Source organism: Hippoglossus stenolepis, chromosome 21 (genome assembly GCF_022539355.2).
Source record: "Hippoglossus stenolepis isolate QCI-W04-F060 chromosome 21, HSTE1.2, whole genome shotgun sequence".
Classification (NCBI taxonomy): Eukaryota; Metazoa; Chordata; class Actinopteri; order Pleuronectiformes; family Pleuronectidae; genus Hippoglossus; species Hippoglossus stenolepis.
Window position 1 is genome coordinate 3,675,207 of NC_061503.1, and position 12,042 is coordinate 3,687,248.

The following is a 12,042-nucleotide window of genomic DNA, read 5'->3' on the forward strand; positions in this document are numbered from 1 at the left end:
GACAAGGGTGAAACCATAACCTCCTCCGTGGAGGTAACACTGTAAGTCAGATGGAGACTTGCATCTTCAACAATCTCATTGCGAAATAATTCCTGGAAGAATCAGGCACATTTAAGGAACTGATATTTATAAGTGTGTGACATTTGGTGCAGCTTGAATGAAATTAAGGCTGTTAAACCCTGGTGGAGGTATGTTCTCGCTGCAACTGTGTGTGCGTACCCTTGAGCAAGGCCTCTATGTGTAACTGAATTAATGTGGATTTTTTGGGTAATAAATTAACTAAAATTAAACCTGAAATTGTGGCTCCAATTGTGCCCTCTGCGCCCTGTAGGTTAGAGCGTGGGACGCCTTCACGGGGCTCGACAGCAGGGTGAAAAACCTCCTTATCTCCCTCCGGGCTGTGGCGGAGCTCCAGAACCCAGCCATACGACTCCGCCACTGGCATCAGCTGATGGCCGCCACTGGAGTCCGCTTCACCATGGACGAGGTTAGCAATCTATTCTTAAAGATACGCAATGCGAGCCCTCTGTTGTTCTAATTCTGTTCATTGCTTTGGGTGAATGTTTTTATTGTTGAATTATTAGTGCACCTGCAACAATTTTTGATATTTGAAACTATAGAAAAGGAAAGTAACAGGGGACAGTTGGACCTGCTGCACTTTTAAGTCTTTACCACCAACCTCCATTACAAGGGTTGGACCCACAAATTCTGAAATAACTTTTTTATCGTTAGACGCTCGCCATAAATATTTATCCAACGGTTGCAAGGATTTATAACATTGCTGGACTTGCTTTGAAAGTGAAGAGCAGCTATATTTTTCAAGGTTTTCAAAAAGGTTTTTACGACAGGCTTCTCCTCTGCTTTACCAAGCACTTCTCAGGGCTGAATGATGATTACTTTTTTATCTCTATCAAAAAGTATGTACATTTAATATCTCTGATATGACCATCAAAAGGATAAGCGGGACAGCTGATAGATGGATGAACAGATCTCTGAGCTGTGATATTAAAGGCTCTTTTATGCTAACGTTAGCTCAAGCAGCTACAGTGCAGAGGTCTAAACTATGCCACTTGTTAGTCAGATTAACTTTGTATTGCCTTTGTACGAGCAATACTTACAGCCTGTGAATATTTTACATAGGGCTATTCTAATATGTCCCGCCACAGTTTCTTAATGAACCCAAAACTTTTTCATAATAACATAAGAGATCTCTAACAGCCTCCATCAGCCTGGCACCATTTATATGGTTTCTATTTGTTTGTTTCTTTTGAGCCCTCTCCTTATGTGTTGCGGTCACTGGGTTGAGCCTAGCTGATTTCGAGATTGGTCCTGTAACACTTGCGCTACTGGGTGCTCGTGCTATGGTCCATAACTTCTTTACCATCCACGCAGTTAGACCTCATAGTTTCTGCTGCAATGTAGTTCTTTCTCTTACGCAGAACTTATCTTTCACTCTTAAGTCTGTGAATCTGTCGCTCGGAACCTGTTTCTCGTGAGAGTGACCTTTGACCCCCTTTGAAACGCTCCTGTAGTTATTGTCACTGCCTGCAGGTGGTGCAAGTGTCCAAATTGCACAAGCATTTTAGTTTCTTGTTTGGAGGTGACAGAAGTTAGAGGGAAACTGCAGATCTGCAGTTTGATGATGATCGTCAGTTATGCGTGCTTGTCCCTTGTTAAACTGAAACCATCAATCACAGCCTGTGCTCACCTGTCATATGTTACTAATATTATCATGTTATGTAATGCAGCTCATCTGAAGTCTGGGTAAAGTACTGATGTGGTTTTCTGTGAGCAGGATACCACTCTGGCCGACCTGCTGCAGCTCGACCTGCACTGCTTTGAAGAGGATGTGAGAGGAATCGTGGATAAGGCTGTTAAAGAGATGGGGATGGAGAAAGTCCTCGCCGAGCTCAACACCACATGGACAGGTACGGGAAGGGGACACCTTGTTTAACCAGAATGCAAAGCTTTTCCAGTCCACTGAGTTTATCGATTGCACACAGGTATGCAGTTCCAGTACGAGCCCCACCAACGCACCCAGGTGCCTCTGCTGCGTACGGACGAGGAGCTCATCGAGACGCTGGAGGACAACCAGGTCCAGCTGCAGAACCTCATGACGTCCAAGTACATTGGGCACTTCCTGGAAGAGGTGTCGTCGTGGCAGACCAAACTGTCTATCGCCGACTCCGTCATCTCCATCTGGTTCGAGGTGCAGCGGACGTGGACCCATCTAGAGAGCATCTTCATTGGCTCTGACGACATACGCAAACAGCTGCCTGAGGTGACAGACAAATACCACCACAGACTGATTAGATGGATACACACACACACACACACACACACACACACACACACACACACACACACACACACACACACACACACACGCAATTACTTACAGCTCTATATTTCAGGTATACATCAGTGACAAGCTCATAATCATGCAGGGCTACGCCCTTATGTTGCCATATGAACCCAGATAGCATGACTGTTATAGCTGTTAATTAGGAATGCATTAATTAGCCCATACTCCCAGTTTAAGAGCTGAGATTACACAACTGTTTTAATTGCTCCCCTGATGTTCAGGCTGTGCTTAACCCAGATGTTTGCTATTAAACCTGTGATTCTCTCGTCTCTCTTGTGGAAACCTAAATCCCCTGACCGTGTTCCTCTGTGAAATCCTCTGCAGGACTCCAAGCGCTTCGATGGAATTGACACCAGTTTCAAAGAGCTGGCAAACGCATTGCATCAAACTCCCAACGTAGTGGAGGCCACCAATAAACCAGGGCTGTTTGCTACACTTGAGGACATGCAGAGCAGGTAAGACGTCTTTCTGTTTCTTCTTCGTCTGTTATCAGGGGCAGTCTCACAAATAGACTGACTGTTTATTTCTCTACAGACTATCTCTCTGTGAAAAGGCTCTGGCAGAATACCTGGACACCAAGCGTCTGGCCTTCCCGAGATTCTACTTCGTCTCGTCAGCTGATCTGCTGGACATCCTGTCTAACGGGACCAACCCACACCAGGTGCCTTCACTTATATTTGCCTGAGGGGGTGGCAAGAAATGTTATGCTTCAGTGTGTTCACAGAGTCAGAAAAAAACTGTATGCCGCACTTTCTACATGTTACTTTTTAACAGTTTTTTAAAACCATGTTCCACTGCACCATTTGGCTCTTCTGCTGAATGCTGTTGACTTGTGTAGTTCCCACAGTGCCCACACAGGGGCAATGTTACTCATAGTCTTTCAGCCCGCACCAACCTCCATCATCAGGACACCGTCTTATGCATTTCCTGCTCGTAGGAATAAATCACTGTAAAGCACAACTTGCCACTAAATCTCTTTAAGAGGAAGTTAGCAGGCATGCAGCAGAACATGGGTCCTGCCCTTCTATTAACAACTCTGAAAAACAGTAATGAAATGTTATTTATTTGTGCAGCGGCAAAGAAAATACCAGTCAGGCCGTGAGCTGAGTGTAAATCGAGCCCGAGCTTAATGTGTCTGTGTGTTTGCTCAGGTCCAAAGGCATCTGTCTAAGCTGTTCGACAACATGGCTAAGATGCAATTTGAAGAGGATGGAGAAGGGAAGCCTACTAAGATTGCACTGGGCATGTACAGCAGAGAGGACGAGTACGTCCCCTTTAATCAGCCCTGTGACTGCACTGGACAGGTAAAAGAGACCTGGAAACTTTGTCCCATCTTTAAAATTGTGGTGAACTTCCAATGACTCATTATCTATGTCTCTATTAGGCGTTGTGCTGAGAGTGTCACTATGTCTGTAGATGACTGCGATAGATGAGAAAATTCACTTACCTGCCATTTTCTGTAATGGAAAGACATTGAGGAAAATATGTAGCAAATACAGATATCATAACCCACAATAAAGGAGACAAATGAAATTTAGTCTGTCATTGCCCCTTACAGGTTTTGCATATCAAAGCCCATAAATCCATTAATTTTCCATTACATCCAATAGTATTTGCCTGACTCCACATTCACTCTAATGCTTATTAATGACCTCATTAGGGTCCATTGATAAGAGAGCCCATTGGTGCTTACGTGACAGACAACGCAATATTTTTCTACATTTGTATTCATGGGCGTGTGTGTGTGTGTGTGTGTGTGTGTGTGTGTGTGTGTGTGTGTGTGTGTGTGTGTGTGTGTGTGTGTGTGTGTGTGTGTGTGTGTGTGTGTGTGTGTGTGTGTGTGTGTGTGTGTGTGTGCCTGTGTAAGGTGGAGGTGTGGTTGAACCGGGTGATGGACTCCATGCGCAACACAGTTCGCCATGAGATGACTGAGGCAGTGATCGCCTACGAGGAGAAACCCAGAGAGCAGTGGCTGTTTGATTATCCAGCTCAGGTAAAAACAGGCTCAGTACACATCGATTTAACTGACGACACTCACTTCAGGGATTTTATTTTTAGTCACCTTCTCCAACATCTGATGGATCTGTTCCAAAATCACTACTATGTCTCCCATGGACATTTCAACCCAGTCCATACACTAACTAATGCTTTACAACAGAGTTGAGTATTCTGAACATTGTAATTACAAATATGGGTGTGCTATACTAATGGAACACTTTTCCCTACTTGCAAATACTTATAATTTGGAAAAGTAAGTATTTGATGCTCTGAATGGCAAAAGACGTGGTAGGGTAGGGTTGCTAAGTTGTCTCTGAATTTGTTTAAACACTCTTCATGTCCCAATCAAGAAATAAAGTTGTTTGTAAAAAAGAAAAAAGCAGATGTCTGTGGCCCTCGCAGGACTGTAATAAACAGACCAATCACTTCATTTGGAAATGAAACGATTCACTAGTGTACCTGTCAGTCACTAACCGACCTGGTGGCCTGCGTGCAAGGAAGCAGTACATTTTCCAGCTCTTCGTTACATCTGCAGGTTCTCCTCCTCTCTGGCTGTGTTGACAAAAGCAGATCTACTATTGGAAGGTTAAGGCCGCCTGTAGCCTGAGGGCAAAACTCAGGGCAAAGAAGTATAAACCTCCTCATGAAGCTTGTTGTTGTGATGGCATGGTGATGAAATAAGGTGGCATAAATTATCGTGTCAACACTTTTATCTTCTCTCATGTGGCTGATGACAGCTGGACACAGTTGGCACAATTTTACTAAGAAAATCAAAGTAGGGCTGAGAATAGAAAGTGGTCTTTAGTCGCAATTACACCCTCGACAGATTGATGACCAGACCTCATAAAACGTGCCCAGCCCGCCTCGTCTTCACTGAAGTTGACTTTTCACACTGATCAGCAAAAGCAGCCGTGGTTGTCAAGAACTAACTTTGCATCTCAGTCCAAATTCTCCCACATACAGAGAAAACTCTGTGCTCTAAAGGCGAGGGGTTGCCAGTTTTATGTATGAAACACAAGGGCATATTGTGAGACCATATGCTTTGTTGGCTCAGTTCCTACATTTGTTTCACATTTAGATGCTGTCTTTTTTATTATTATTTATAAACAAAGATAGATTGGGAGAACATCACGAACACAGAAAACCATCTACATTAATTCCATCACTTCTATTTTCTACCTTTCGTTGCCTCGGATTCAGGTGGCGTTGACCTGCTCTCAGATCTGGTGGACGTCTGACATCGGTATGGCTTTCATCCGGCTGGAGGAGGGCTATGAAAACGCCATGAAGGAGTACTTCAAGAAACAGGTGACCCAGCTCAACACCCTCATCTCCATGCTGGTTGGCCAGCTCACGCCGGGCGATCGGCAGAAGGTGATGACCATCTGCACTATAGACGTCCACGCCCGAGACGTGGTGGCCAAGATGATCTTACAGAAGGTGAGCAGGGGGCCATAAATCTGGTTCAGAACATATCATATACAAACTCTTATGCAGACATGACGGCTGCATTTTTTGAGAGGATGTAACCAGTGTGTAATGCTGTCAAGTTATTCAAGCAAGGTGTCTCACCACCATAATTAGAAGGTGGAAAAGCCCAGGTTATGTTTGTTTTTGTATCAATCTTTGGTTCAAATGAGTTGTTTTTTTCTTTAAGGTGGACAATTCTCAGGCGTTTGTGTGGCTCTCCCAGCTGAGACACTGTTGGGGCGAGAAGGAGGGGCATTGTTTTGTCAACATCTGTGATGCCAACTTTACCTACTCGTATGAATACCTGGGCAACACTCCACGACTAGTCATCACTCCTCTGACGGACAGGTATGGTGGTTTCCTTCTTTGGGCCTTTGTTGCGAGTGAAGGGCGAGACAACATGATTGCCTGAAGCTATTTCAATTGACCGTTAGCTTACTGTTGCTACATCAAGCAGTATCCATTGATAAGAAAGAACCAATTCAATTTGATTGTGGATCCTTGCCAATCCATGCCAATTTGCATGGAGGTAATTCAAAATCCAGTCTAAGTACATAGCAACAGTCTATTTGTGTTGTTAAGAACTGAGCAAAAGATAAAACTCAGAATCATTACTTACACCCACCACATGCAAAACCTTTTAGAACAACTCCGTTTGGGCTCTGTTCCAACAGGTTGTTTATGCACATGCATGTGTTTCTGCAGTATTCCTGATAAAGTTTTAACTACACAGAGATAAATACCTGCCTCCCAGAGCCCTTTGGCAAACTGCTGCGTTTGACTGTGGTTTTCCGGACTGACCAGTATTCCCTTTGAAGCTTGAACAAAGCACAAACAATAGGCTTTGATGGCTGGATCAGCGTACATGTAGCGAGACTCCACCATATGGCGCATGCCCTCACTGGGACCCGCTAAGACTCACATAGTTTGCCACTGGCTTTCATTTCAACAATGGACCATGGACCAAGGGAGCTGGGTGTCAAATCCTTTAATCCATGACTTGAGAAAACAGATAAAAACATGTTTGCTCCACAATATTGTTACACGGCTTTCTTTGCAATGGAGTCGACAAGAGAAGAATTCATCTTGCTGCTGTCAAGTGAAAACCTGACATCACAGTATCTGAAAATGAAAACCTTGTTTCAGCTTGCTTGACAGTGTGGATGTCTGAGTGCATCCTGAAGGATTTTAAAGGGTCAGGGTTACAAAAAACGGGAATAATGCCTCTGCCGAACATTCACATCACCTTTTACATGCATGTTTGTCCAGACCCCTATAATATACTATTACTACTATCTAATGAACAATTTCAAGGAGACAGTATCTAAACTATTGTAAAATATGGTCACTGTCCTGTTCTGTTCCTGAGCTATGATGTTGAATTATGACAAGAAAAGTGTTTCTGACAAACATTAAGATGTCACTATGATGAAGTGATTGTTTGTTTCTTTGATGGGGACAGTGCTCACTAATGAACAGAGTGAAACTACAGCTAGTATTTACAAGGCAATACTTACTGCAGGAACTCCAAAGCTGCAGCATTATGCAAAATGGCAGAATTGTTTTACCCAGACAACACACACACACACACACACACACACACACACACACACACACACACACACACACACACACACACACACACACACACACACACACACACACACACACACACACAAAGACAGCAGAGAGGGACTGATGAATGGAAGGAGAAGGAGTCAGACCGACAGACTGATATATAGCTGCTCCTTTTAAAAACACTGTAATAGGACGAGTCACCTTGTCACGGCCACCCAGTTTGGTTTCACTCTCTTGTCTCCTTTCTGGCTTTAGTTATTCTGTACAGAAACATCCTCATCCAGCCTCCTCAACGACTGATAGTGAGATTTTTGGCCATATTTCAAGGGATGGTCATAAAGCCTGTTGGCACTGGTAACCGAATGATACACTGTATACAGATGGGATCATTTGTCTTCTCTGAAGCCTCTCTCTCCCCTTATGCTTTCCAATATTTCCCCCTTCCATACATCATCTATTAACCAGCAGCTCATTAAAATCATTTTTCTTTGCCTTCCTGGCTTTAGGTTTATATTTCTCTTAATTGTAGGACACATTGTCAGTGGTGGACCTGGAGACCACAGAATGTTTCTGCCTTTGTCACTGAACACCTTTACCTGAGGAGGGCCCAGCTGGAGTATAGTGTGGAGTGTCCCATAGCCATCCATGTTGTGTTAACTAGTGGGTTTTAAGGTTGAGTTTTTGAATCGTAGTTTCTGTTTTCTATAAATTATAGTTGGTTTCAAGAGCTGGATCTAATTTTCTTTGTACTTTAATCTGCTTGTTTAATGCTATTTAGAATTTGGAGTCCATACCTGGTTGACATCATGGCTGCTGCAGCATGCATTAATGAATTTGAACAGGAAATTCTGTTTCCCTGCTCTGTCTTGAGAGCATAGTTCAACAGTTTGACCCGCCATCATATTGTTTTTCACTTTATTTCCAAAATAGGATAAGACCAATGTAATTCTCACACCTGTATGTAATACTTAGCCTGAACACTGAAAGTAGGGAAGCAGCTCTCAATGCAACAGTCCAAAGTTTAATCTGCAAGATTCAGAAATGCCCAAAATACAAGAAAATCTAATTGTGGTTAAAGTTTTACGCAAAAAGTAATTAGCTGAAAGTGGTGACTTCCTGAAGTCTGGCTGTCACACTGAGGTTGCCAAGCAACCAGAGGAGAGGCTGCACAGAAATCCCTCTCAATCCATAAATTGTCAATTTTACATTTTTCTTGTTGTGCATTAAATCAATGAACTTGAGCATGTTAATCTCTGAGATTAACTAGAAAAAGTATTTAATTACTCAGTGGGCCCATTTTAGACAAAAGGAAAGTGCCAGGAACTGCACACACAATCTTTTTCGACTTTTCAAGACAAAAGTTTAGCACAACAAGAAAATGAATGGGTAAAATTCAGTAGGAAGAACACAAATAATACTGGTTATAGTAAAAGCAGAGATAAAAAGGAAACAATGCAAATATACACCCAGAAGATATGAGTGAGGAGGGTCTGTTGGTGTGTGTGTGTGTGTGTGTGTGTGTGTGTGTGTGTGTGTGTGTGTGTGTGTGTGTGTGTGTGTGTGTGTGTGTGTGTGTGTGTGTGTGTGTGTGTGTGTGTGTGTGTGTGTGTGTGTGTGTGTGTGTGTGTGTGTGTGTGTGTGTGTTTAGATGCTACATCACCCTGACCCAGTCCCTGCACTTGACCATGAGTGGCGCTCCAGCAGGTCCCGCTGGCACAGGCAAGACTGAGACGACCAAAGATCTGGGCCGAGCTCTGGGCATCATGGTCTACGTATTCAACTGCTCCGAGCAGATGGACTACAAGGTGAGCTGCTGCAAACACGCACGTGCGTCTGTTCTCGTGCACTCACAGCATGTTTCTTTTCATCTCTGCCTTTGTCAGCGATATGGTATGCACCATATTATGGTATGGTATGGTATCCACCTTCACGTCCTCCTCTTTTCATCTTCCTCCTTTTCATCTTCCGTTTGAGACGAGCTGCTCAGTTAAACTCTGATTGTTATTTCTCCTGTAATGCCCTCTCCGTATCCAGCCTCCACCTTGTGTTATTATGCACACTTGTACACTCTAACTCTCATACTTTCTGCATATAAAGCGGTCAAGGGAGACATAAACATAATCTTGTGATGCAGCTTGCTCCTGCTTCCCCCAGACGGGGGCATCATTACGGTATAGAGGTGTACAGCACCCCAGGCTATACCCACTGCAGCAAGGTGTCAGAGAGAAGTGTTAATATACTCCAGGAGGAACACAGGCAATAGAAGCTGGCTTCAGAGCCTCACAGTGTTACTCATACTCAGTTATGCACACGCACACATACGAGTTGGATCAATCCTCCAGTCAGCTCCGGTTTGCATCAGAGAAGGTTTCCTTGGCCCTGTAATTGGAGAGAAAAGTCAGCTGCCTGCTTCATCCTGGTCCAGCTGCTCTCCTAAGGGCAGTTCACCTGCTCTCAAGTGGAGACGAAAGCTAAATTGTGGGTGGTAGACATTTTAGCCTCTCCCGTTTTGCCATCAGGGCAAAGAATGTTTCTCCCATATATCTTCTGACTAATTGGTGATACGTCTCTGTCTGCTTTGCCACATGCCTTATCGCTCAGTCGGACCAGATCTCCCATCAGCGAGCCTAACAGACCGACTTCCTGTCCCACTGTGTCAATCTGAATGTCTTTGTCTTTCTGTGTCCACCAGTCCTGTGGGAGCATCTACAAAGGCCTGGCTCAGACGGGGGCGTGGGGCTGCTTTGACGAGTTTAACAGGATCTCAGTGGAGGTGCTGTCCGTGGTGGCCGTACAGGTAAGAACAAGTCCAGTTCTCCTGCCTCCCAAAATCCCTTTCAGGTCAAGACTTCATTGTGTGTTTGCACCCTCAGCGTATGGAGCTTAAATGTGAAACCTTTCATTTTATTTGAGGGGGTGGTCCATCCAAAATAAGCCTTTGAAAATAGCGCTGAGGAAGTAAATAGCCTCTTCATCACCCATCGCATGTGTAAATTGCTTCAGCTGTAAGACTAATTCACCAAAGCTGGTACCTTTGGACCCCAGAGCCTCTCTATAATTGGAGGCTTCTCTGATCTGATTTGAGGGTGGAGGATGGAAAACCTCCTCCTTATTTGCTCGCCTGTGGTGCTGGTCATGATCTCCTCTAGCAGACAAACAAACAAACAGACAATAACTGCCTTTGCGGAGGTAATAAAGTTTAGAGAAGACAAAGCTGGTGAAAACAGTGTGGTGATTGGCGTGAGTAGATCTTTTCCTCTGTGTTTGCTGAATGTGTAAACAGGCCACTGACTTGTTCGTCACATTACGGTTTTGTTAACAGCTTATGTTGCTGGATAAAAGTTAAAGAGGATTAAAGTCTGCGCTTCCATGCAAGTTAAATCATTACCTCTGAATGAACTGCAGAGTGTCTTCACCTTCATTCTCCTCTTCTGTCTCCACTTCATGCACAGTGACAGATTAATACAGTTTTAAAAAGCTTCATATTCTCCACACTCGCAGTAGTGTACACCCTGGGCAACCTACAGTAGCTAGCCCTTTGATTATGGGCCTCTTTAGAGAAATCAGTCATATTCTTTGTGTTTCAGCTGATGCTAGCTTTTCTGCTATCTTGCATTCAGTTATCCCGGATCAAACAGATCCTCTCTCTGTGCTTTCATAAGTCCCGCTGGTGTTTTCATATCCTGCAGGCTGTTGCCCCAGACACTATTGTCATGCATGGGCAATACTGTCAAAGTAAAAATGTGTACAGTTGAGAAGGAGGCCGATTATGACCGTGATGATAATGGAAATAAAGTTTCTCAAAGGATCATTATTCATTGCTAGAATTACCCGTCACTTTTCCGTCTGTCCTTCCTTCTCTCTCTCTCTCTCTCTCTCTCTCTCTCTCTCTCTCTCTCTCTCTATGAATAATAAATCACGGTTTCTAATACATGGAGAAGTAGACCTTGAGAACAGAGGAGTGTCAAACTCCTGCTGTGACAGCTGGCAGCCCGCTCCAGTGACCGGCCTGCTTCGTTGGAGCCATCGCTTCCCGTAGCACACATTGCTAATCCATCCTCTTAAAGCGGGAGCAGCTAGCATTGCGCGGTGACATACTGCCGGTCAGGTCTGCTAACACAGGTGGCGGGACCAGTTCGATGTTAAATAAAGCATGGACAAACAGAAGGCCGTCACACGGAACAACATGGAGATAAATTGGTGAAGTTCTGCCTCTGCTCCAGCCAGAGCTGCCCCTGGACTGGGATGCTGCTAGTTCCAGTCTGTACATTCATCCAGACAGCAAAGAGATGGGCCACATCCCAGTGGATCACACCTTTCACAACGGTGTCTGTTCATGAACTTCTTTAAAATGTGCTTTTGCTGTTTTACTTCCCTTCATATCCCTGTAGGACGACAGTGGTGGGCTGCTGTCATTTCACATAAAAAGCCCCACTGATGTTCTCATGAAAACTTTTATGGGTTTTTTGTGCTGCAGTTGCGCTGTTTGTTTTAGCATTTGCATTTGTCCTCTCCCTGTTGTGTTAGTATGACTGAGTGATCTGTAGCCGAGTACTCATCCATGAAGAGATGTTCCTCCTCTTTCCAGCTGTCGACTCGCTACGCTCCTTTACCACATGCATGTGAAATCC

At 44.2% G+C, this 12,042-nt stretch overlaps 1 protein-coding gene across 1 annotated transcript in view; it reads left to right on the forward strand.

Moving 5' to 3' along the window:
• The window catches only part of LOC124851044 (dynein axonemal heavy chain 9-like), a 96,887-nt gene that overhangs the window by 23,186 nt on the left and 61,659 nt on the right, over positions 1-12,042 (forward strand). Inside the window, 11 exon segments of the mRNA XM_047338455.1 lie at positions 332-487; positions 1,796-1,928; positions 2,004-2,281; positions 2,690-2,820; positions 2,900-3,026; positions 3,517-3,669; positions 4,233-4,358; positions 5,564-5,803; positions 6,021-6,181; positions 9,060-9,216; positions 10,104-10,208. Coding sequence (XP_047194411.1) covers positions 332-487; positions 1,796-1,928; positions 2,004-2,281; positions 2,690-2,820; positions 2,900-3,026; positions 3,517-3,669; positions 4,233-4,358; positions 5,564-5,803; positions 6,021-6,181; positions 9,060-9,216; positions 10,104-10,208 — 1,767 coding nt within the window.